Source organism: Balaenoptera acutorostrata, chromosome 1 (assembly GCF_949987535.1).
Source record: "Balaenoptera acutorostrata chromosome 1, mBalAcu1.1, whole genome shotgun sequence".
NCBI classification, from domain to species: Eukaryota; Metazoa; Chordata; class Mammalia; order Artiodactyla; family Balaenopteridae; genus Balaenoptera; species Balaenoptera acutorostrata.
Window position 1 is genome coordinate 76,503,975 of NC_080064.1, and position 27,543 is coordinate 76,531,517.

Genomic DNA, 27,543 nt, shown 5'->3' on the forward strand with positions numbered 1-27,543 from the left:
AAGAAGCAAAAATCCCTTTCATTTTGAGCTTAACGTACTCCATGTATAGATAGACACAAATAAGGGGTATATAGACAAAAAACAAGAAGTAAAATATATCATACACAAAAGCAAGACAGTAAGGACAAGTTGGGAATGGGCCAGGGAGGCCTCCTGAGAAAGGGACTTTGAAATAAACACCAAAAGGAAGTATGGCTCTTTGAGGGAAGAGGATTCCTGTAGAGAAAGGCAATGGTGGGAGAAAGCCTGGCCAGTTAGGGGAAAAAGCAAGAAGGCCAATGTGGCAGAAAGCAAGAAAACAAAGGGAAGTGTGGAAGGATATGAGGTCAGAGAGGTAATGGAAAGCCAGATAGTATAATGCCTTGTAGATATTTACTCTGTTAATCAAGGTATCACTGAAGGGTTTTGAGCAGAGCAGTGACATGGTCTAACTTACATTTTTATAGGAACTACTTTACTGCTACACTGAATGCTGACTGCAGGGGCAGAGGCAAGGGCAGAAGCAAAGAGAAGAGGTAGGAAGTCACTATAACAACGAGACATGATGGTGGCTTAAACCAGGATGACAGTGATGCTGGTGAGAAGCGGTCAAATTCTGGATATATTTGAAGTAGATCTGCTGACAAACTGGAAGCAGGTGTGAAAGGAGTCAAGTAACAGAAAGGATGACTGCCATTAACTGAGACAAGGAAAACTGTAGGATGAACCATATTGGGGAATATAGAAACTCTATTTTGGACGTGATAACTTTGAGACACCTATGAAATATCCAAGTGGAGATTTCAAGTAAGCAGTAGAATACATGTCTGGAATTCAGGGGCAAGGTCTAGGCTAGAGATATAAATTTGAGAGCCCCCAGGATATAGATGATATTTAAATCCCCAAAACTAGATAAGATCACTTATCAAATTTGGAGAGATTTGTTTTAAAATTGCCTAGTACTGGAAAACGTATAGGGACCCATTTACGATGGGTGATCTGGAAATATATAAAACTAACATTAAGGATGGGTCTTCCTTTTTACAATATAATTCCACTTCCAGAAATTTATCCTAAGAAGATATATATGCAAAAAGACTAAAAGTATCCACATTTTTATTTATATTATAATAGCAAAAAAACCCAAAAACAAACAAAACTGGAAGTAGTCCAAAATCCCCCAAATTATATATATGCTAAAAGAGTAACTTTACTTATCTTTCAGTTGTGAGATTATAGGTGATTTTTAAATTTTTCCTTTTGTGCTTTTCTGTTTTTCAAACTTTCTATAATGAACAAATAGAACTTTGTAACCTTCCAAATAACTTCTGTTGTTTTTAATAGAGGAAGTCACTGGGGCCCTAGAAACAGTATCAGCTAGTATCTTCTTCATTTGAAACTAAAATCTAAAATTATTCTAAAATAATTGAAAGTAACAGAATACAACATCTAGACAATTTTACATTGTACATAACATATGCCAAATATACCTAGATGTTTTTCCTTAAACAAAATTCAGAAAATGTATTAAAAATACAGGTTTTTGAATTATTTATAGAATATAATATGTAAACTTTAACTCAATGATTTTTATATGTAATTTAAAATTAATTCCATTACCATGTAATTAAAAACCAGACTTAAAATTAACGAAACATCCTTCTAATCCCCTCTCTGAAGGATATCAAGGAAATTAAGAAAATAAACATAATAAATAAAATTGCTTCCTCTTCTAGGATAAAATATTTAAAGAATTAATTCAATAAACATTGAATAAGAGCTAACTATATGTCACACCTCCCCTGATTATACTGTGCATACAAAGATGGGAGTTTATGAGGAAAGATTCATCCTAATTGAGAAGACTTTGGGAGGAAGCAGCATTTAAACTGAACTTTAAAGGAAAGGTAGGATTTATATACTGAGAAAAAAAGCATTCCAAACTGTAAGAATAGTAAAACTACAGGAATAGAGGAAAACATAAACAAGTTGCAGGAAATAAGGAGTATCAGTATTTGGCTAGAGTTCAGGATAACTAGAAGGCTACATTCTCTAGTCTCCCCTGTAACTAGGTGGGGCCATATACCTAAATAAGGAGAAGAGTCGACTGGTATGGAACTTTCAGGAAGTCGCTCTAAAGAGGAGGAGATGGGGAAAAAGGGGGAGATAATTCTTCTTTTGTTTCCCTCCATCCTGTTGTTTGAATCTTGGCTATAATGGATGGAGCCCCATCAGCCATTTGAATGGCAGAGTAGAGAGCTAAAAAGTAGCTAGGTTCTCTGATGCCATACTGGTTTTGAACTGCCAATTCTGGCCTTCTTTTCCATAAACAGATTATTTTCTGTCTTCTATTTACTGTCCTCCAAAAACAGTATTAAGGAACTGAAAATGATGCCATCATCTTTAGTCAAGTCTCATCAGGTGACATGTATCTATGACTAGGAACTCAAATACCCTTTTCCTCAGAATGTATAAAAGCTTCTTCCCCATCTTTACTCTGGGTACACATAAAAACCAATCATCCCTTGGATTTGACTAAGTTGGAAAATTCTTTCCGGTTATGAAGCAGCCAAGAACATACTTTCTGGTTTCAAACGGACCATGCCTGAGGCTATATCCTATCGTTAACCGTGACACCTAGAAATAATCTTATGCATTAAAGTTAATGTAATTTTGGATGATTCACCTAACTGCTAAAATTGGAGAGTAAATAAACTTTTTTAGGTTGAGACAAAGAGACAGTTATTCAACTTCATAAATCTTAGTACTGCTGAAAACCACCTTTACATGTATTTGTATATACAACTATAAACATCTAAATATCTCTATATAAGTATGTGTGCATATATGTGTACATACAGATATATAGATATAGTTTTAGAAGTTACTTATAATGATATTCTAAAACTCTGAGAAACATAAAGGAAAAAAATGATACAAGAGCACTACTCTAAACTTGCTGTTATTTCAAGTTACTTCTACTAAGTAGACTAAGTTGTCATTATACTATACGTATATACATACACACATACACATAGTACCTTTAATTTTGTATTCTCAAGATTCAGAGTTTCATTTTCATATTCAATTGAGTGAAGTTTTCTAAGAATTTCTTCACATGAATTTTTTCCATGGTCTTCCATTTTCTTCAGGTCTTCCAAAAGATTAATAATTTGCCTTTATAAAAGTCATAGAAATTTTCACTCAAACAATGTATTTTAAGTGTGTTTCTGAAATTATTTTTGTAGGGTAATTTCAAAAGTTAATAGAACTCATACAGCAAAGGAAATAGGAAGCCGTAATCTATATATAAGGTTACTACTACTACCTGAGTAACTGATTAGAAATAAATATCCATTGATGACGCCAATGAAAAATTACACAACATTCTCTTTGCTAGTCAGTAGAACATCTAAAGTAAGATCCACAGGTAGGTCTGTCTTTCTATCATTCACACATGTGCACACACATACACACAATTTCAGAGAAAAGGTTAAATAAAAGGATCAAGTGAGGCAATAAATAATCTTTAGAAGCAAATCATATACACTAGTTTTCAATGATAAAACTGAGGAAAATATACAGAAAGTAAAACATTCAAAAGCAAATATATAGTTATTTATTGTTAGCTTAATAATAAATTACAAAGTATAGAATATATGTATTTTTACTTTTCTGGTGGCACAGTGGTTAAGACTCCATACTCCCAATGCAGGGGGCCCGGGGTTGATCCCTGGTCAGGGAACTAGATCCCACGTGCATGCTGCAACTAAGAGGCCCGCCCACCACAACTAAGACCCGGTGCAACCAAAAAAATAAAATAAAATAAATTAATTTTAAAAATTGCTGTTGTTGCTGATGTTGTTGTTAAAAACATTTAAAAAAATCTGCTTATATATAAAATATGTTATACTACATATATAAATATATTATATATAAATATATGAAAATACATATATTTATAAAATATGTGCATTTTTGATTTTTCTTTGTTATGCATGTAAGACACTTTAAGGAACAAAAATTTGTGAACACCAATGCAGTTTTAATGGGTAATCATTTTTATTGTATTTTTAAAGTAGACTAAGAAAAGTTTATAAATTATAAATAGCAAAAATAGCAAATCATATAGAAAACAACTTTTTTAAAAAAATTAATTAATTAATTTATTTATTTATTTTTGGCTGTGTTGGGTTTTCATTTCTGTGCGAGGGCTTTCTCTAGTTGCGGCGAGCGGGGGCCACTCTTCATCGCGGTGCGCGGGCCTCTCATTGTCGCGGCCTCTCTTGTTGAGGAGCACAGGCTCCAGACGCACAGGCTCAGTAGTTGTGGCTCATGGGCCCAGCTGCACCGCGGCATGTGGGATCCTCCCAGACCAGGGCTTGAACCCGTGTCCCCTGCTTTGGCAGGTGGATTCTCAACCACTGCGCCACCAGGGAAGCCCCCTAGAAAACAGCTTTACCACATGTAATCCATAAGAACCAAAATACAAACTACTCAAGTTGGAAAGAACAGAAAAACACTTCTTATGAAACAGTAAAAAGGCTCTAAATTTTTTTTCTTACTTTTTCATTGTTTCGATCTGAAATTCCAATTCAGTTTTTTCTATTACAATATTCTCATAATGACTTTTCCAGGCATTCGAAGCTGAAACTGTTTCAGACAACTTGGCTTCCTAAAACACATATAAAGTACTCATCTTGTAATTTCATAACACTGGTTTTGTCCAGGGTCCTAAAAACAAATACATTATAAACAAGGAAACACTCATCCTATAAAGTATGGAACTTTTGTTACAGAAAATTTCAGTGTACAAATCTGAACACAGGAAAACTTTAAAGTAAATTTTAATAATGACTTGATAATACTATTACTTTATATGCACATAATGGCAGTTCCAACTTAACATTTTAAGGATGTTGATGGAACTATTTTCAAAAAGTGTTTCATAATTACTGAAGATAATTCCCTTTATATTTACTGAACTCTTATTTGTCTTTCTCTGTCTCACTTATTTCACGTAGCATAATACCCTCCAAGTCTATCCACGTCGTTGCAAATGGCAAAAGTTCATTTTTTTTTTATGGCTGAGTAATAGTCACCCGTGTGTGTGTGTGTGTGTGTGTGTGTGTGTGTATACACACACACACATATCTTCTCTATCCATTCATCTGTTGATGGACACTTAGGTTGCTTCCATATCTTGGTAATTATAAATAATGCTGCTATGAACATTAGGGTGCATATATCTTTTTGAATTAGTGTTTTCAGTTTTTTTCAGATAAATACCCAGGAATGAAATTGCTGGGTCATATGGTAGTTCTATGCCAAGCTGTTTTGTAGAGTCACCCCATTGGATTTCAAACACTAGTACTGTCAGCAAGAAAGTAAGAGTGGTAGTGGTTGGTTATCCACTTTGAATGTGAGCTACCAGAGGTAGAAATTTTTGTCTGTTTTGTTCATTGCTAGGGTCTTGAACAGTGCCTGGCATAAAGCAGATTCTCAATAAATAACTGTCAAATGAATCTACTCTTTACAAATCCACCTAGAGAGCTGTAGCCATTGTACCCCTTCTCTACAGTCTACAGAAAAACAAATTCACTAGAATGACAACAGTGCCAATAATTATTAATCAGAAGACTCAGAAGTAGTGATATGAACAGTTAACATTTATTGGGCGTTTCCTTCTTTCCTTCCATCATTTATGCACTCACTGAACAAGTATTTATTCAGCATCTATTATGTGCAAGACATTTTTTGTTTATATTTTTTAAAGCAATATTTTTAATATATTGAAAAAAGACTAGTTTTGTTTTTATATTGTATGTAAATGAATATTAACATGCATTATAAAGTGTAAGTTGGGCAATTATATTAGAATATAAATTAAGATATTTAGAAATTTTACCTATAAAATAAGGGCTAAGAAGAAAATTTAAGACATTGATGCGATTAATTGTTGCGGGACTACTTCTAAAGGGGTAGTCAAGGAAGGCCCCTCTGAAGAGATGTCAAGTAAAAAGATACCAGAATGATTTTTAAAAGAATTAGCTATTATTGAGCCTGAGAAGAACATTATAGCCACAGGCAACAGCACAAAACAATGAAACAAACACACTCCATGCATTAGAAGAAGAGAAAGGAGGCCAATATGGCAAAAATATAGTCTGGCCAGGCACTGTGCTTTGACATATATTTTCTCCTTTATTCCTCCTTACAATCATATGAGACAGGCAGTGTTATTATCCCCTATTATATCAATAAGGAAACTGAAGCTTAGAGAGGTTAAGTAGCTTACCCAAAGTCACAAGGTTAACAAATGGAGAAGTCTTCCTATACTATGATCTGGGGCATGGGTGACATGGTGCTAGTTAAACAGGAAAATCCCAAGAATGTTAATGACTCAATTAGTTTTTACCACTCAAGAATATTTTCAGGCATTCAACTAGGCCTACAGCCTTATAGATTTTGCACTTAGTGCTCAATTCTTTCATCTAATTAAATTCTTCTGAATGTAGTTTAAATATTAAGAGTTTTAAAATGTTAACAGTTGAGCTTATAAAATATTAGGTTGTTTTGTTTATACAAGCATTTATGCAAGTCTGTTTTCATTTCTAAAAGCCTCTGATAATTCTACAAGCCACAGTGTAAGTTCTTAAGAGGTAGGATACCAGTGAGACATTAAAAAGAGTAAATATTTTATTAACTGGTAATTGAATAAATATAATTCATCAAAAACAACAAAACACTAAGTCCATTTTTCAACTTTGTTAATACACCCAAAGATAACTTTCACATGGTGGGTTTACGTCAGCAAATAGTTTTAAATGCATTACGGAGTTTAAGTGAAGTGAATTACTGAATAAAGTCATACGGTCTAATAACATAAATCAGCATTTCCCAATCTGGTATTCCTCAGAACCAGTTCCAAGAGTTGCTTTGTGGGTAAAACAAGAGTTCTGTGGTTAAATCAGAGGTGGAAAACTCTGATTTCAATACGCTCCTTGACACGGCTTTATTTTTTCTGAAGGCCTTCTCAGAGCCTTTAATATTATGTTAATGTGCTTTAATTCAATGTTAATATGCTATTAGCACTGAAGTGGTGCTACCCTTAGTTGGCCACAGATGCTTTGGGACTTAATGTATCCTTTAAATAAAGCCCCAAGGAAATGCTGATATAATTCAATATGCAAATCTGTCATTTTATGTAATCTTTCAAAATAAAGGCTAAAGCAAAAATGTATGAGTAAAGTTTTTCTAACAAAATTATTATATTAAGCATTATGAGGTTAGCTACATAAACTAAGTACATAAAACAATTCTTTAAGGAAGAATGTATATAACTTACCTGCTCTCTAATTTGGGAAGTAAGGTTTTCCATGTCTCCAGTAAAATGTTTAATCCTTTGTTTGTAAATTTTAGATGCCTTTTTTAGAGCTATAGCTTTTTGCCTACTTGATTCTTTCATCGTTACAGCTTCATGCGTACTCTTTTTCAATTGCAAGTTCCATTCTGATATTTTGGTTTCTAAGCTCTAAAAAAATATTAGCAGTAATTAAATTATTTTAGAATGCCAATGTTTACATAAACATTGTCAAAATATGTAAAAATCTTCCACACAGAATTTATCAAAAGGGTTAATCATAAGATTAATAAAAAGCAAAACAGTGAAGAAAGGTGATTTCACCAGTTTATTTGTAACCAGTTATAGAATGCAAATTTAAAATGTATAAACCTATATAAAACTAATACTACTCTTACTAAAGATACTAATATTGGTGATTATGGTAAAAACACTAATTTCCTTAAAACTTTTTTGATTAACTAGAATTTTAAAAAATTTCCCATCTAGATTATACATAGTACTAGTTACTGCAAATCGAAAAAACATAATTTAGCTGGAGACAATTCAAACAATAGGTACATAAAGCTCAAAGGAATCAGTAGCTCCCCAAATATATTAGGACTCTAGTTAAAATAATAAATGCTTAAAGGATATATGATCAAAATCTATAGATCATGAAGAGTATAGATGAGATAAACATAAACTTATTTACCAAATTTTAATTTACTAGAATTAAGGAGCATGCTTTGACATTTGAAAGAGTTACATCAAGGACAATAAAAGTACTACTTTGCCTAATAAGTAGTAAGTTTGTGGAAGTTATTATTCTAAAACCACACAGGGTTCAATAAGAGTTGGGATAAAAAAAGTTAGGATTAAAAAAAGGGTAAAAAGATGTTTGAGGGCATGTTTCTATCCATTGAATTTGATAGTGTTAATTGACATGACTGTTTCCTTACATATTTCTTGAGGATATAACTAGACACAGAACGTTAGGTTGGGTGAAAGATGGATATGATTTAGTGTGATAACTCTCATGTTTTCACTTCAAATTATCTTAAGACTTCCTATTTAAAAGTATTTGAGTACTAACTATCTAAGAATTTAAAGACTTAAGATTTTAATGCTTTTACATTTTTTGAAAGTTGTGTAATTCTGAAAAGAATGTAAAATCATTACAGAATTTAAGTTTTAGTCTTCCATTCCTTGGACATTTTAATAAAAAAAAATTAAAGGACTCACAGTAAAAGATGGAGCTTTTCTACTTTTTGATCAACAAAAAGTATGCTTAAGTTCCACTAAAACTGAGATTAAGAAGTACATGCAAATCAAAACTACAATGAAGTATCACCTCACACCAGTCAGAATGGCCATCATCCAAAAATCTACAAACAATAAATGCTGGACAGGGTGTGGAGAAAAGGGAACCCTCTTGCACTGTTGGTGGGAATGTAAATTGATACAGCCACTATGGACAACAGTATGGAGTTTCCTTAAAAAACTAAAAATAGAACTACCATACGACCCAGCAATCCCACTACTGGGCATATGCCCTGCGAACACCATAATTCGAAAAGATACATGTACCCCAATGTTCACTGCAGCACTATTTACAATAGCCAGGACATGGAAGTAACCTAAGTGTTCATCGACAGATGACTGGATAAAGAAGATGTGGCACATATATACAATGGAATATTACTCAACCATAAAAAGAAACGAAATTGAGTTATTTGTAGTGAGGTGGATGGACCTAGAGTCTGTCCTACAGAGTGAAGTAAGTCAGAAAGAGAAAAACAAATACAGTATGCTAACATATATATGGAATCTAAAAAAGAAAAAAAATGGTTCTGAAGAACCTAGGGGCAGCACAGGAATAAAGATGCAGATGTAGAGAATGGACTTGAGGACACAAGGTGCGGGAAGGGTAAGCTGGGACGAAGTGAGAGAGTGGCATGGACATATATACACTACCAAATGTAAAACAGATAGCTAGTGGGAAGCAGCTGCATAGCACAGGGAGATCAGCTCCATGCTTTGTGACCACCTAGAGGGGTGGGATAGGGAGGGTGGGAGGGAGACACAAGAGGGAGGAGAAATGCGGATATATGTATATGTATAGCTGATTCACTTTGTTATAAAGCAGAAACTAACACAGCATTGTAAAGCAATTATACTCCAATAAAGATGTTAAAAAAATAAAATTAGGGCTTCCCTGGTGGCGCAGTGGTTGAGAGTCTGCCTGCTAATGCAGGGGACACGGGTTCGAGCCCTGGTCTGGGAAGATCCCACATGCCACGGAGCAGCTGGGCCCGTGAGCCACAACTACTGAGCCTGCGCATCTGGAGCCTGTGCCCCGCAACGGGAGGGGCTGCGATAGTGAAAGGCCCGCGCACCGCGATGAAGAGCGGTCCCTGCACCGCGATGAAGAATGGCCCCCACTTGCCGTAACTAGAGAAAGCCCTCGCACGAACCGAAGACCCAACACAGCCAAAAATAAATAAATAAATAAAGTAGCTATAAAAAAATTTTTAAAAAAAAATAAAATTAAATTAAATTAAATTAAATTAAGTTAAAAAAAAAGAAGTACATCTTAAACAGGATCTAAAGACTTGATCTCTTTGAAAAGTCACTTGGTAGACTAAGAGAAGAAGCAAAACATTCCTAAATTGTCTTTAAAAATCTATCTAAACTAAAAAATCCCACAAAACGTTTTAATACGTAGTTGGGGAAAACATTTAAAATAAGTATAAAAAGGCTACTTAAGAGAAGCGAAGAACCCTCTCCACCAACCCAAGAAATACAGCTGTTATTCCTCTAAAAAACCGCAGGGTGTCATCATCACATCATGAATAACAGCTATGTTTTCAGTTAAAAAACCTTTATCACTAAAGGTGAAATAAATTTTTTTGAACAAGGTTCCAGTCAAGACTTTCCCACTAGATTTATCAAATCCCATGCCTGAACACTATTAGGAAGTGTGCTGAAACTATCAAATTATTTTTATAGTTTCAAAATAACCCCTTCACAGTCATTTGCCAAATGAATGGACGTATATTTAGAGTCAACTATTGGCCTTTTCCTGTTTCCAAAGAATTATATTTGCAGCATATTATAAAGATAATTATTCTCTGTCTCTTCTAAAATGTGAAAATATTCTAACTCTAATTACTATTTAAAGATCTAGGAAGAAAAATGAGTTCAAAGTACCTTTGGGGTAGTTCTCAGAGAATTATAATGTAATTAAAAATTTTAAAACACCCAATACAATTTTTGAGTCATCAGAAATACTAAAAAAATGAAATTTATATTGCTAAACTGAGTTAGTTCATTGTGTTTGTAGTCTTAAAGAAAAAAAAAACTCGTTAAACCTAAATAAATTCCAAAACTGTGTGTTAGAAGGAATGTAAAAAAATCCATGACCTAATGCAACTTCTTCTAATCATTTCTAAACAGTAGCATTTTGTAAGGGAATGTGAACTCAAAGTATTAGACAGGTGAATATCATGGCAAAACTTAGGATTTTAGCCTTATATTCACTCTTCTAATTATCTAAAAAGGAACTGTTAAACTTAACTTTAAAAAGTTATTTAATATTTCATTTTTAAACTGAAGAAAATATTTTCAAGAACTTCCCCAACTGCTATTTGAGGACAAAATTAAAAATTGTGTAAGTAAGATAAACTGAAGTATATGATCTGAGATGTTAAATTACATGTATTCTCTTGTATTTACCATGACAGAGCAAGGCAATTTCAACTCTAGTTCATCTGCAGTGCCCTAGGACACCGATGCAAAAAACACAGGGAATCTTTGGGGGAAAGTGCTTAAAAGCACCTGTAGGCAGACAAAAGACAAAATTTATATCCCCCATAAGCCTGCTTAATGTCCCTTTGATGGGCAAAAGCTTTTTGCCATTGAAGAAAAAATAAACAACCCCCCATATGCAGTCTTGAAACATGTGCCTGGACTGCAGACATCTGCCATGATTCAGGAAGATAAAAGCAAACAGAAATTTAACACAGAAGTCCTCACGCTCAGTGAGGTTTGTCTTTACACACTTCTTCCAAAAGTGAGAACACTGCTTCTTTTCCGTTGGCAAAAATAACGACAGTAGATCCAGTTAGCTTGTGTCATACCACAGCAACCTCAAACTCTCAGCTCAAAGTGACTGTGAGACTTCCACAAGAATATTTAAACTGCTCAGTTTAAACCGGAAAATTCCTCTTAATTATCCTGCTAAACTGTGTAACAAGGAGGTTACCCAATTATCTAAACACCAAGGCTAGGTTAACTGATCTTAACATTATTACCATTAGTATATTATCTGCTTACTAAATACGTGTGAGAGTATGTACGTATACGTACAGATGCATAAAAGACTAAATACTATATACCAAATATTAATGGTTTCAGTATTTTAATTTTCTCTTTTATATTTAACAAATTTTCCAAATAAACATAAATTAACTGATAATAGGAGAGATTTTTAAAGTAATTCGAGCTTTATAAATCCTTCCCAGATTGGTACTAAAAAGTCACAGCATTTTTTTTTTTTTATATTGGTATTTGGAGTCAAATCTTTAGACAGACCAGAAATCTTAAGATTTACCTCAAATATGTACTTCCCATGGCAACACTTAAATTGAATTCTTTCAAAACCACTAAGTTCCAGAAATAAGGAAAGACTTTATTGTTGTCCATTACTTTTATCAATTAAACTATAAAAATGGGTGAATATTTATAACCTTTATGTGTTCTTTTAATTTATCATTCTCTGCTTCCTTTTTATGAATTTGGAACTGTAGTCGTTCATGTACTACTTTTACTGATTGTGAAAACCGGCTTGCTTTCAAAGCATTTGCCTATAAGAGAAAACAAAACAAAGCAAAAAATGTGTTATTTGATGTATTTCTTCACAATGTTAAACTTTACGGTACTTAGACATGATCTAAAAAGTTGCTAAAGAGCAAAGTACAACACTTCCCCAATTACAAATGGATTTTATATAAAACCAGGGGGATGTTTTCTCCTCCCCTTTTTTATTTAATAACTCCTAATTATCTCTTTTTAAAAGTTCCTATTTATCCTTCTAAGTAAAATTATGGGTATCTCTAAAATGCTCCTACAAACACAGAAATTCCTTAATTTATACTAAAATTGACATATATATTTATACATAGGTCCCTGACTTAGGCCAAGTACCCTGAATGAAACACCACAAAAATCTAAAAAGAAAAAAAAAAAACTCTGAAAAATTAAGATATTATATTTGATGCATAAAACTTGTAAAAATGTCCAAATAATCTAAAAATCTTTCTATATGTATTTATGAGGATATGGGGGCCAGGATGGAAAGAAGAGAAAGAGGGAGTCAATATTAAGAAAATTTGATGAATTAGCTCAAAATTTGCTTACCTTTTCATTCTGAAACAAACAAGAAAGTTCTTGGATATAGGTCTCCTTTTCAAGTACCTTCGTCTTAAGATTCTTCAGCAAATATAATGTAAAAGTTAGAAATATCATAACTTGGATAATGTTGGCTAATTTTATAAAACCAACCAGCATACAAACAAAAAATTTCAGAAAATTAGACACCAAGTCTAAAAAGACTTACAGTGTTTTCACTTTCATTATCAGCTAGCTTCTCTAACAAGTTGGATAAACTGTCCCCTCTCTGTGGAAAAAAGAAGTTGTAAATCAGTGTTCACAAACTATATTTCTCTACATAAAAAAGTAGAAAATGGAATAAGCATCACTTAAGAAATTAATATGGACAACTACTATGCATAGTTCAGTTTTTTAAAAAGTTAACCATCAGAAAGGTTTTTGCTTAAGTGTTCCAAATCAATTTTTATCCACAATTTACGAAATCAGTTAATTTACTAAATTAATTTCTAAATAATGCCTCATAAAGTACAAGCCAATGAAATAAAAATCTTGTATACAAAGGAGGCTCACAATGCTGATTGTAAACAGGTAAAAATTATAAACAGCCTAAAGTCTAGCAAAAAGAAATGTTTTAAAGTGTTACAGCAAGTCAATAACAGAATTCCATGTAGATATTTTAAATGAGAACGAAAAATGTTTATTCATTTTGAGGGTCATACATACTGTATGACTTCATTTATATGAAATATCTGAAATCAGCAAATCCATTGATAGAGAAAAAGTAGATAATGGACTAAAGAGGGGTAGTGGGGAGGCGAAGTAAAATTCTAAAGGGCAATGGGTTTCTTTTTGTAGTGATGAAAATGCTCTAAGGTTGATAGTGGTGATGGCTACACAATTCTGTGAATATACTAAAAATCACTGAATTGCATACTTTAAACCGGTGAACTGTACGGTATGTGAATTATATCTCAGTGAAACTGTTAAAAAAGGAATATATGAATGTATAAATACAATGTAAACAAGCGCTTAAATTCTAAGAGTATTTTATTGTAATCAACTGAAATGAAGTATAACAAATAATGAAAGTTTTTGAGATTGAAAATAAAAATATATTTTCTATAAAAATATGCTGCTTTCATGTAAAACTATTTATGAAACATGGAAAGTGGGGGTTAATGATTGTCATTTCAAACAAAAATTCAAGAATCATTTCCATTTTAAATATACCAATATTTTAATTTCTACAGTTCAAGAAATAATATACCCTTCAAATGAGAAATATCACTATTAAAATAGTGCTTAGTATTTCTTACTTGTTGGTGTTCTGTCTTTCTAAGAAGATGTTCTAAAGTTTGTTTTAAAAGTTTAAAAGTGTCTAATTCTTTTCTCAATATTTCCTTCTGTTTAGAAATCTTCAAATTGGATGCAGAAAGATCAGTCTGACAAAAAAAAGAAGCACATAACACATTTTAAGACATAGCATTAAGACACTCTAAAATATAATACTACTATTATCAAAGAATACTTTTTCCTAGTAATAAAATCATTCTTTTGCACATAGTAGTAGTAAGATATGCCAAGTTTTTCAGCAGTAAATAGTATATGTTACATGGCTCTAAAGTAAAATGAAATCAAAATAAGGGCTTAAACCCTAAAGTATTTCAGGCATTTATTTTAATAAAACTAATAGAATACAATCTATTTTTTTGTCCTTAACTCAAACTTTAGTACACTGAACTTTTAGAATAGAGGTTTCTATTCCACACAATACTATAGAAAATATATTTCATCTCTTAAGAGTGAAAGTGAAGAGTGAGACTGAAGAATATTTTAAATTCACTCTTGAGAAAAGTTGACTCTAATTCAACTCAGGTAAGGCAAGCACCAAGGTACTTTCTAGCTTAGCGTCTCATCAAGTACATGCCCGAGATTATCTTTGGGAAAAGAATTGCAATTAATGACATAGGAATGAAGAACACTAATAAACCTGCATTTTTTTATATCAAATACCAGTATGTGAGCATAACTACTACAAGATATGAGACCTCAGTTAATGCATTATGAGTATTATCCTAGCTTCTCATTTTATTATACATTCACTAGGCAAGTACTCACATTTTCAAAACTAATCTCTTCAATGGTGTCCTTAAATAATGGCAAAAGTAATTCTACAGAACAAGTTGCTAACTCGGCTTCCTTAAATGTTGCTTCCAATTTGGTCTTCTCATTTAGGATGTCCTGCTTTAGGCTAATTAGATATGCACAAATAAAATTTAAGTTAAAGCTGTACATAAACTACTTATGCTTTTTATGCAAACAGAGCATAGCATGATTAAATACTACAGTTCTATAAATTGCTCTGCAAAATATAACAGTAAATTGTCACTGAAAATGTATGAATTTTTTCTGTACTTCCATATTTTTTCTACACTTAACTATACATGGAAAGACAGTTTTTAAAATGTTAAGATATGTAAAACACAAAGACTACCAACAGCAATCTATCCCTGTGCTATTTGATAATTATTGAACATCTCTTCTCCGGTTTGTAAAATGATTTGTGTGAATGTGTTCGCGTCTTTTTTTCTTCCCTTCCTTCTTCCTCACTCCAAAGCCAAAAGATTTGTCTTCCTAGACCTTATTCCAAAATGCTTTCTTGAAACTTATTGTTTTTCACAAAAAAAATTCCTCCAGAAAAATGTGTAAGCTAAACAAATGGAACACAAAATACTAAACCTCTCCAGGTATCTAAAACTCCTTCACATTTGGCTTTATAAAACATTATTATCATTCAAAACAAAACTGATAATATTTGCTTTCTTGATTACATTTTACACAGACATTACTGTGTAAATGTCATTACTGTATCACTGTAAGATACATTTTTGGGTATGTGGGCTCACGTTTTTACATCCCGAAATTGGGATGCTTCTTACAATCTTGTGAGTCTGAAAGCAGTCCTGAGCTGTCTTTCCTGTACAGGTCCAGAACTTACAGAATAAGCATCCAATGTTTTGAAGAATATCCCAGAGATGGGGTACAGCACTTTTTTAACCCGTAACAACAACGGGTCATAGAGAGGGATTGGAGGACTTGTTGAAGTAGGAATGTTTAGCAACATTCTAGAAGCAAGACCCCAAGGTAGGCTTGCTGTATATTGTAAAAGCCCATCACCAATAAATTTCATTTCAGTTATAGATGCTCCTAAGAAATACCAGTACATATCACCAATACTCTTAATAGCAAGGATAACTCTGAGTCAAAAAGTGACTCATAAGAGTTGGACTTTGAGTATAAAGAAGTTTTGAGAATACCTTACCTACTTTATTTCATTCACATTTTATTTTTATATAAGCATAGAGTTATTTGGACTAAAAATCTATGTATAAGTTTGAAGGAGTTTTTTCAATATTTATAAATAAAATTCCAAGCAATAAGAAAGCATTGTGTCTTTCTTTAATTGACACCTTTTTTCTTTTATGGAACATAATGTAATGGCTCAGCAACAATGAATGGCATCTTAGAGGCTATGTCTCTAAGAAGCAGACTGTATTCTTAAGCACCACTTAAGGCGTCTTAAAATGATGGGCCCAATGAAGACGCTTGCTACAAAAAACAGCTATCATTATTAAAAACCATGTACAGAAAGTCAAGAATGATTATATATGACCAAACATCATTTTCATTTAAGCTAAACTAGAAGTTGGACTATACTATCCATAGCAACAAGCATGGTATTTTAATATTCCAATATTCCATAGTATTTATATTTTCATTTACATTAGTTAAAAAGATATATACTTTACAAATTTTTTTATAGGTAAGGTTTTCATTTTTAATTGCTTTCATTAAAATTCCAAAATAACTAGGCAAATTCTGCTAAATGAGTACATCTGTAATCAGATTAAATAAATATAAATTACTAGGCCGTTAGATGATATTCTTGAAAGAATGCTGTATTTGATTCAAATAATTTACAGTATGGACAAAACATGAAACCCTGAAATCAAAAAATTAAGATATCCCCTGCTATTGTTGAGAATACCAGCTGAGATGACTTTCACTGGCATGCCGTGGTAAATGTTCTTTCTCTGGTATACTTTTAAAATGGGAAAAGAGTTCTTCTGAATGACTTCCATCATTTGCAGGCTTCTCCATAAATTCGGTAAATGGATTTATAGGTGGCTTCCACAACAAGTTCTCCACATAAGCTGAAATCTAGGAAATATTTTAATTATTAAACATCATTTCAGTAGATTCTTTTTTTCTGCTATTACCGAATAAGATAAAAATCCTAAAGATCTGTAAAAGAATAATATTTCACAGACAAACTTGAAATTATAACTGCTACTCATTGTGATACTAATTCAAAATAGTATCAAAATTGCATAGCATAATCATTCAACGATTGCCAACTTCCATACAGTTTCCAAAAGGCCCACTATTTTCTACATACTCACAAGAATGTAGATATTATTATTAGTCTATTTCTTGAAGTATTATAATAATATCCTAATCCAATCGGACTAGAAAATGGATATAAAAACCATAGAATAACTATCATTCTCAGCTGCATTAGATTTATCCAACAGGAAATGTATGTTATTCATGCCTGTAACAGTAAAAATTTAAGATACTTTTGAAAGTATTTGGCAACAATAGCTACAAAGAAGATAAGTTATTTTTTTAAAGTAGACTTTTCACTATTAAATTCATTTATTCCTATAAATAAATCATATTTTAAAAAAAAGCTCAATCTAGGATATTCTTTGGTGATAATGAATGGACAGATGACATTACTTCTAAGTTTTACTAAATAATTTAATTGTTTCCTCTCAAACTTGGAGATGTCATTTTTAAAATGTGAATATTTATGAATTTCTTCAAAACGATTCCATTTTAAGTAATGAGTTAGTGCTTTGGCAGTCATTAAGGCTGTATTTTTTCAAATCTAATATATGGAAATGTGTCTCCCTGACTTTAATTTGTTTATATAAAATCAAATGTCATATTTAAGGTTTTCTGCATTTTTTCAGAGATATTTTACCTCTTTGTAATTTATTTTTATTTATCTGTATCATAAAATACATATATTCAAGAATTTTCAATACTTTAAGTAGATGTGAAATTAAAGGTTGAAAATTATTCACTGTATTTAATTAGCAATTCAGAAATCCTTTCAAATGTCTGTAAAAATTTATATATTTTTTTTGTCCAAAGGTTCTATATACCAGAAAGATAAATATTTAGGATATAGGCCAGTGAAAAGCATCCTCATATTTTTTCAATACTAGCAACTCATGTCAAAATGGAAATGTTGAATAAGATACATATAGTCTAAGATGATCTACCTGAATGCTGCAAACACGCATCTGTTATTAGGACATAACAACATTTTGAGCTATTGGTAGCCCAGAAAAATTAAAAACATATGGATACACAAAATCAAATGAAAAACCAAACCTAAAGGTGAAGAAGAATATGCTTGGATAAGTCACTGCCGTCAAGAAAATTATCATCTACTGATTTGTTCAGTTTTGGTACTTATCTTTTGTCCATTCACTTGTTTAAATATTCGTCTCTCTGTACAACGGAATCTCAAAAAAGAATGTCTTATTTATTGGAATCCTCAGCACCTATAAGCCTTGTAAAAGCTAAGCAATATTTCAAGGAGAGGACTCAAGGCTTAGAGCAATTAATGAATATGATGAATAAAGACTGCTGTTTTTTTCTTATCTTTTCAGGGATCATTAAAAGAAAAATAGTTCATATATTTAAAAGTTCACAAATCAGTGTAAGAAGATAGAGATCTTCAATTTATTGAAAACATTTTATGAGGTAAGATTCAGTTTGGTATCAGTACTTTAAATGAGTTCTTGCTTGGCTTTGTGGGCTATTGGCAGCTATTTATATAATTTTTCTATAAGTTTTGTCACATGATAAAATCATACAACATAAGTAACTGTATCTTATCTTAAAGGGTAAACAAATGAAAATAGGGATTTTTAGAACGACTTTTAGCCCAACATTCTAAAATGTTATCTTCATTACTGATTTCTCAAAACATGAAACAGAGAACTGGGTATGTCTCAAATATTTGCAGAGAAATTATCAACTATCATATTCTCACAATCTAGAAATGAATATAGGATAAATACTGTTGAGAGGTTCCAAGGTACTCCACTATTTTTGTGTTGTGACAATACTTTAACCAAAAACATATGTGTGCTGAACAATGTAATAATTTTCTTTAGCAAAAAAAATCCTGCCTTTATAAAAAATGCTATCATTTTGGGAGACCAAATGTATTCTTGCGTGGAAAAGCAGACATTTCATAAGAAAATGTTTTCAATTATGTAGAATAAACTGCCAATTTACAAATGTATTATACTTTTGTATAACTTGTTAGTGGTGAAACAAAGACACATATTCTGCACACATACTTAATGATCAAATCCCTAAAGAATAGCAATTTAAAATATTTTTAATGTTTAAAGAATTAAATTTCCCATATAGAAATGACTTTATCAGTCCCCTACCCAAAAGGCATGTACTTAAAGCTTTTTCCAGGTGTGGTCACGGGTTTATGCTGATCCAGCTACACTCATTAAACTATGTTCCGTTTTGGCCAACAACAAGCATTTGAGGGATGGCTGTTCAGGGACCATGATGCTGGCCATGGTAAGAGAAAAGAAAGATCATGACCTTCCGCAGCACCTAGATTGTTCTACGTAAACTAACCAGCTCCAAGTATGTATTCAAAACTAATCTCTCTAAAGAGACTAGCATATGAATCTTGCAGATTCAATTTGTTTTGCCAAACACTAATCCTTGGAAAACTAGTTCCCACTGGCTTCAAACAAAAGCACACAGCTTACACTGAAAAATTCACTATGAAATATTCAGCAAAGAATACCAAGTAGATACAGGAATGTTGCTAATTTCCCACACTACTCTAAACACTTGTCAAAAGTTTACTAGAGAAGTAATTGTATGCCTTTTTGGACTCCATAGTGAAAAAAAAAAAAAGGTATACGAAATTTGGAAGTAGGCAGAGTGAAAATAACCAGAAGTGGAAAACTGATCTTATCAGTAAAGGCTATCAAAACTGGAAAAAACATTTTCTGATATAGAGAGATTAACTTTGAAAAGTAATTAGCTAATGCTTCTGTCCAATGAATAAAGGAACTTAAAAATAAAAGGGTTGCAGATTGGATAATACGGGGGAAAAAAGTTGACAGGAAGAGTGACTGATTTGTAAATAAAGGATACATACATACTTTCAAGGCCCAAGTCCTCCCTCCTTCTCAAAATGTTCCTCTGACTGATCCAGCCCACCAAGAATCCTAAACATCTAATAATATTCTCAGAATCATACAGTTTAGAATTTAATTGCTCCATAAATGGTAATATTTTAGTTCTTTAAACTTGCTACTAAATCTGTGAGGGCAAATATACCCATCACCATCTACCCTCAAAAATTAATCAGTGAGGGCTTCCCTGGTGGCGCAGTGGTTGAGAATCTGCCTGCCAATGCAGGGGACACGGGTTCGAGCCCTGGTCTGGGAAGATCCCACATGCCGCGGAGCAACTAGGCCCGTGAGCCACAACTACTGAGCCTGCGCGTCTGGAGCCTGTGCTCTGCAACAAGAGAGGCCACGATAGTGAGAGGCCCGCGCACTGCGATGAAGAGTGGCCCCCACCTGCCGCAACTAGAGAAAGCCCTCGCACAGAAACGAAGACCCAACACAGCCATAAATAAAAATAAATAAATAAATAAATAATTAAAAAAAAAAAAATTAATCAGTGAGAGGCATAGGTTAGGTTCCAATATACAAGTTAGGGTCACCAAATAATTTATTGTTCAAACTGAAACACTTTTGAGAGGAAGCCCCACAGAGAACCCAATTATCCAGAAGATGGGACCAAAGATGTTGAGAACATTGTCTAACCCCAAATAGTCAGCATCCTTTATCAGATAAACATAAAACATTTTCCTTCCCTTCAACACGAGGACAGCATGAGGACATGCTGCCATTTATTAACAGCATTCACGGGCCAAAAACCTACACTGTTGCTATTATCATCCAAAGGCTACACATTGAAGAAACCAAGTTTTAGAAAACAGCTTGACCAAGATTACAAGTAAGAAAGTGGTGGAACTCAGTTTTGAACCAAAAGCCATCAGGTACTGAAATATAAATATAAGAATCTACACAGCTGAAAGTAACATACAAACTTCCCTTTTATAAGAGTGTTTTAGCACACTCATAAATTCAGTTTATATTTTTAAAAAAATGAAAATTGTTCTGTACAAGGAAATGAAGGATGAATAAGATTGAGCTCCTTGAAGGCACAGACTACAAGTCTAAAGAGAGAGCAGTGAGCAGACCACTAAAATCCAGTGTGTTAAAGACCATGACGGGGACTCATCAGGTACCGCGAAAGCAACTGGCAGGATCCTGGGAGACTTCCCTGAGGTGGATCCTCAGTGGAGTCCAGCAGAGCAAGTTTGAGCTTGGCAAAAGGGAACAGAAACCAGGCATTCCGGATAGAGGGTAAAGTACCAGCAAGAACAAGGAATCATGACGGAACACGATTTGAAAGGGCACGTGGCAAAAGATGAGACTGGACACATCAAAGTAGTCACTGTATACCAGGCTCAAGAGCTTGAATTTTTTCCTAAAGGTTAAGACAGACCATTAAATAATTTTAAGCAGGAGAATGACAGATCAGAAGTGCATCTTTAAAAGGTAAGTCCAGTGGTGTTTTGGAAAATGGACTAGGCATATGGAGGAGAGGAGAGGAGAAGCAGTGATCAGGTTATTAGGGTCCCAAGAGAGATGAAATTCTAACATTCTTTTCCAACAAAATTTTTTTTTTTTTCAACAAAAATTTTTGAAGAAATCAAAAGTTGTTGTCACTGGTGATTTTAGGAAAAAACACATGAAAAACAATGAAGGAATCAGAATACAGGAATAGCAAGAGATCAGTATGGAAAGAAATGATCAAATGTAACCTCTCATTTACCCATGACCATCTGAATGGATTGCTCCACATCTAAGTTGCAGGAAATGATTACTTATCCCTTTAAATACAAAAATTAATTTAGACCAGTTTGAAGAAAATCTTTTAAAAGTATGTATTATTTCTTCCTTCTCAGAGTACAGATAGACTGAACATAACTTAACCATTCCTGATGACCCAGAGGCAGCATATTAAAAAGAAAGAACACTGGGCCAGACTCATCAGTTCACAGTCATTATGAGCCACCTGACACAGACAACCCTTAGCTTCAATAGCCCTTTGGTTCTCTCTCCTACAAAATGAGAATAAGCTTTGCCAGCCAAAGCTGCCGTGAGGTTTGAACAGAATGAAGTAGAAACACTTACAGGTGGGGGGTTTTGTTTGTTTAATTTAGGACCCCTTTGGTCACTCTGTTGGGGCTGCTTTCCCACCAGGCCTTCTCTTTAATTTTTTTCATCTTAAAAAAAGAAAAATCATCCTGAGTCAATCAACATTCCTGAAATTACTTGCAGGCCTGAGTTACCTGTATAGAACCAACTGTTAACTTCAAAACAATCCTTTCAAAATCTATTCTTTGCAGAATTATTACAAGTCATTTTCAATGTAGTCAAAAATTGACTGAGTTCTACTAAACCAGAGCCCAGGAGAACAATTATTGACTTCCAACAGAACTGTGCCCAAGGGGATAGATGTTTTGTCAACCTTAAGCTGCTATACCCAGCTCCTTGGGTCTCAGTCACTTGCACAAACTAAGCAGTGATTAGTAGCAATATAAACAAAGCCATTTTCTCATACCTTTGGGTGTTTGAGATGCAAAAACTATCCTATTAATACACATCAATTGTGAAATTAGAAGAAAAAAAGAAGCAAAAAATGGATACCTGGCTGTTAAGGGCCATGACAAACATTGCCGTGACAATCTTATTAAAGCAGATAGGTATCAAACACATTTTAAAAGCCGACAGGCTTACCGCAGTCTATTCCTTTAACCATAACTAACTAAGTGGTGCTTAAAACTACTCCAAGAACCTCATTCATTCAAAAACACCTGAAACCTTACTATGTGTGAGGTGATAGGGAAACTTCGTCTCTGCAATAGACTTTATCCCCAACACCAGCCAAAGTCTGGCTATGGTTTCCTCACTAAACAAGCACCACTTACTGACCACCTACTCAAAACCTAGCACTGGTTAACTTAGTCTCTTTTATTACAACCACTCTAAAGTGACTTATCCTCCTTATTTTACACATAAGGAAACTGAAAGCAGTAACGTTAGTGACCTGCCCAAACCACACACTTAACGGAATAGAGACTGCACTCTAGGACCCTGGAGAAGGAATTATTTCCTGAGGCTTGGAGTATTCTTTACTTAAGGAGCCCCGGAGCTTACCAGAGTCTGGCACATTATATGGTGGGCATTTAAAAACCAGCCGAATAAGTAAGAGAGCACTATTTCGGTAAGAAACGATGCAGTGCCCGGGGCCGGCCGGGTCAGGGCTCCGTCCTGGACAAGCCCACCTCGGCTAAGATCTGCCCTGCTGTCCCAGGGACCGCACACTTCCTCGCTGCCTTTCCCAAGCCCAGGCTGTCTGTCTGGGGGGAGAGGACGGTGTAGGCAGAAAGCGGCTGTGGTCAGTTTTGGGTGGACGCGAAGGCCTCTCACTTCCGTGACCCACCGTGGCCACCGCCCCGCCCCCAGAGCTGCCCGCGGTAACTGACCCTCGGCCAAGCCGAGGAAGCTTGCTTCCCCTCCCAAAAGCACGCCGACGTCCCTACCGCTGCGTCAGTACGTCGCCGTGACGTCAGCCCGCCGCCGCTCCGCTGTGAAAGGGGTCCGCCGGGGCCGCCAAGGCTGACGCTCGGCGAATGTTAGTGCAAGCCGCCTGTGAGCATACCTGTGTTCTCCAGCCCTGGGTCGGCTAGAACGGAGCGGGACGCGGCGGGCAGTGCAGTGGGTGAAAGCTAGGAAGGAAGGCAAGGACTCGACGCGGGAAGCAGGCGAATTCCTACAACGGCTTCCAGTGGCAGAATGCCCAACAAGGTGCAAGCGGGACAAAGCGGAGTTGGTAACCAGCAAGTGGCTTCTCTGACAACGACCGCCCCGCCCCTTCCGTCGGGCTCGCAGCGGCGCAGCCAATTGGCCGAGCTCGGGAAAGCGAGCGCCGGCGTCTGCTGCTATTGGCAGGAGTGAGGGGGCGGAGCCCGGGAGAGGAGCTTTGTCTCTCTGTATCTTCTCCCGATGAACTCCTCCGGCCCCGCAACCGTTTGTTTTCCGAGAAGGGTAGCATTTGTGTGTAGTTACCAAAGAATCTTAACTGAGTTCAACCAGAAAGGGAAATAAGGCCGATGGATTCCAGATTTTCTGACACTTGGCCTGCAAGTGTCCTGCTTTTGCTTTTTAAAGGAGGAGACTTGAAAAAACCAAGGCAACCGCGACTGGAAGAAAGCTCGTTATAAATGTAAACAGCTAAAATCTGTTTATCTGAGATCCTTCCCTGGGCCCATTTTCTCCTGTTAAATGAGGGAGCCGGGCGGTGATCTCGAAGGCATCTTTCAGGTCACAAATTATTTGTATCTGTGCTACAGCCAGCTGGTATGGTTTATAAACTGAACAAGACCAGATTCTATTTGGAAAAGTAAAAAAAAAAAAAAAAGTTATCCAACGCCTCAACCTAACGTTCAAAATCGCAGGCTATCACATTAGGTTCACAAATAGAGCAACTATCAACTGAGCAGTTTAACCATGGCATACGTCTTATTGGTTTCACTGAAGAATATTTTCCACTGATGATTCCAGCAATGCTTTCCCCCCCGCCGCCCCCCCTCCCCAGGCGCTATGATTGTCCAGCAAAAAGTTCCCCAACCAGTTTATTTATCTCTTGTAAAAATAAAACACAGTGTGTGTGTGTGTGAAAAAAAAAAAGTTCCCCAACACATTAGCTTCCATATATGCAAATGTTAGTAAGCACTGGGAACTGCGGATTTACGTACCTACTCTCTCACTGATGGATCATAACCTTCGGCAAGTCAACTAGCTTCTCTGGGCTAGTCCTCTCATCTGCAAAAAAAAAAAAAAAAAGAAAAGAGGAAGACGACAGGTAGAGTTGGGGGCAAGGAACACAATTCTTGGGATTTTTCTAGCACTAAGCTAGGATTCTAGCTAACCTTGCTAACTTTCCATAATTAGAAAAATAATTGTACACAGAAGTTAGGCTCCTGTTAAGAAAAATACTTATTTTAATTAAATTGCATTGGTATTATAAGTTACCACTTGTGTAAGGCATTCAAGAGGAAACATTTACAAAATCTCAAAATGATTACATAAGATTCTCAAATTGACTTATTTAACTGAATTGTCCAGGTAAAGTAAATATGGCATCCCTCATCCTCTAAATCTAATCTGTTGCTGAAATCTTGTTGGATAGTGAACTTTTGGATAGAAAGATCCCTTATTCCATTTTTACATAAATGGGAAAATAACAGTTTATTCCAGCCCATTCAAAACCCCCAATTTCCCCAAATATCATTAAACACTTGACCACCTGTGAAACATTCCACCAAGGATTTCTGCGTAATTTAAAGCAGAGACCAGCATACTTTTTCTATAAAGGGTCACACAGTAAATATTTTAAATTCTGTGGGTTATACAGCCTCTGTCATACTTAACTCTGCCACTGTTGCTTAAAAGATGCCATAGAGGATTCATAAATACATGGCTTGGCTGTGCTCCAATAAAACTTTTTAAAAAAATAAATTTATTTATTTATTTATTTATTTTTGGCTGCATTGGGTCTTCGTTGCTGCGTGTGGGCTTTCTCTAGTTGCTGTGAGCAGGGGCTACTCTTGTGGTGCGTGGGCTTCTCATTGCAGTGGCTTCTTTTGTTGCGGAGCATGGGCTGTAGGCGTGTGGTCTTCAGGACTTAGGGCATGCTGCCTCAGTAGTTGTGGCTCACAGGCTCTAGAGCGCAGGTTCAATAGTTGTGGCACACGGGCTTAGTTGCTCCACGGCGTGTGGGATCTTCCCAGACCAGGGCTCAAACCCATGTCCCCTGCATTGGCAGGCAGATTCTTAAGCACTGTGCCACCAGGGAAGTCCCTGTGCTCCAGTAAAACTTTATTTACAAAAATAAGTACCAGGATAGATTTGGCCCACAGGACATGGTGTGCAAACTTCCAATATAAAGCATTTAAAATATCAAGTGCCTAATAATCATTAAACTCATTAGTGGGACATTTGTATGTAAGATGCAACAATGCAGTGTTGCATGAAAATTGTGTTTTTCTTCTTCATGACAACAAATGTATGTTATAATGTAAAAATTGCAAATAATGAAGTAAAAAGTTAAAAGATACAGGATGAATAGCAATACTTAGCAAAATAAAAAAGCAATTTAAAAAAGTTTGGTGGTGTAATAAACTGTTTCCAAAATGGCATACAAACAATTCTTCTCATCCTTGTACACACATCACAGGTGGAGTCTGTTTCCCCTCCTCTTGAATTTGAGCAATAGAATGTAGTGAAAGTGATCCTAGACCAGTTCCAGACCTAGGCCTTGAGAGACCTAGCAGGTTCTGCTTTCCTCTCTTGGAAACCAGGTACCATATAAGAAATCCAATTACGCTGCTGTAGAGGGAAACCCATCCAGGTCCCAGCTGAGGTGCTAGACCTGTGAGCCAGTTGACTTTCAAGGCACAGCCTTGTTCCCTGAATGCAGCTGTATAAGTGACCCTAGCCAACATCGTGATCCAAGGGGATGCAAGTTGAAACAACTTTAATATTGAGGGTGTAACCTAATATATCCCAGACCACTGGACCCAAGAAATTTTAGTGAGGTAGTAGAACCCTGAATCGTCATTTCCCCACTCTGAATTGCATGTGTTCTTTCCAGTATGTTTTGGTTTCCTTTTGTTATTTTATCGAACTTAGTGGATTGAAACAAAAACTGTTTTATTTGTTCTGAACTTCTTTCAGAAGTTCAGGCAGGGTTCAGCTGGGTGGTTTTTTTGGTTCATGTGGCAATAGCTGGGGTCTCTCACCAAGTTGAAACCAGATTGCTGCTGAAGCTGGACTAACCAAGATGACTTTATTTATGTCTGGTGACTTGGTGGGTTCACTCGGGAGGCCAGGACCTCTTCCATTCTATCTATGTGGCTCTCCATGTGACCGAACTGAGCTTTTTTCATGGCAGCTGCATCCCAAGAGTAAGTGTTTCAAGCAACAAATGCAGAAGCTGCAGCTCTATGGCCACAGAAGTTACACAGAATCACTTATGCTGCATTTTGTTATCTAAAATAAAATAGAGAGTCAGCCCAAATCTGAGGGAAAGAGTAAAACATTCTACCTCTGAATGGGATAGTGTCAAGGTCCATAGCACCTATGGGAAAGACAATTTACTACACAAGGCATCTATGGTATGTGCTATTTCCTGATCATTAGGTCCTATCAGCACAATATCATAAATGTAGTAGACAAAAGTGATGTCCCATAAGGTGAGGAAATCATCACTGTTCCTGCACACTAAATTATGACAGGGAGCTAAAGAATTAACAAAGCCCTTACATAAAGCAATAAATTCTCCCCCATTCTCTCACTTCCAAATGAAAGTGAGTAACTTCAGTTGTTTCACGCATATTAGGATAAATAAAAGACATTTTTTAGAGTGATAGCTGAATGTTAGGTGTTAAAATTGTGCTTATTCACCTAATAAAAAGACTACATCTGGATGTAGACCCATTCATCTTAGGCAACCCATTCATCTTCTACGCAGGCCAAATGGCAGGTTAAATGCTAGTGTGA

The 27,543-nt window shown here is 35.2% G+C and overlaps 1 protein-coding gene across 6 annotated transcripts in view; it reads right to left on the reverse strand.

Moving 5' to 3' along the window:
- ODF2L (outer dense fiber of sperm tails 2 like) overlaps positions 1 to 23,828 on the reverse strand; it is a 37,645-nt gene extending 13,817 nt beyond the window's left edge. The window contains exons 1-11 of one of the 6 annotated variants that reach the window (XM_057533287.1): positions 23,642 to 23,828; positions 22,111 to 22,202; positions 16,764 to 16,936; positions 14,834 to 14,966; positions 14,032 to 14,157; positions 12,942 to 13,001; positions 12,743 to 12,814; positions 12,073 to 12,189; positions 7,328 to 7,513; positions 4,545 to 4,654; positions 3,021 to 3,156 (exon numbers count right to left, since the gene is read on the reverse strand). In XM_057533287.1, the coding sequence (XP_057389270.1) occupies positions 3,021 to 3,156; positions 4,545 to 4,654; positions 7,328 to 7,513; positions 12,073 to 12,189; positions 12,743 to 12,814; positions 12,942 to 13,001; positions 14,032 to 14,157; positions 14,834 to 14,966; positions 16,764 to 16,876 (1,053 nt within the window). In that variant the 5' untranslated portion in view covers positions 16,877 to 16,936; positions 22,111 to 22,202; positions 23,642 to 23,828. Of the gene's footprint in view, positions 1 to 3,020; positions 3,157 to 4,544; positions 4,655 to 7,327; positions 7,514 to 12,072; positions 12,190 to 12,742; positions 12,815 to 12,941; positions 13,002 to 14,031; positions 14,158 to 14,833; positions 14,967 to 16,763; positions 16,937 to 22,110; positions 22,203 to 23,136; positions 23,467 to 23,522; positions 23,612 to 23,641 lie in introns of those variants that run through there. The other 5 variants (XM_057533276.1, XM_057533292.1, XM_057533273.1 and 2 more) reach the window with 5 other exon arrangements.
- Positions 23,829 to 27,543: the final 3,715 nt, after the last annotated feature.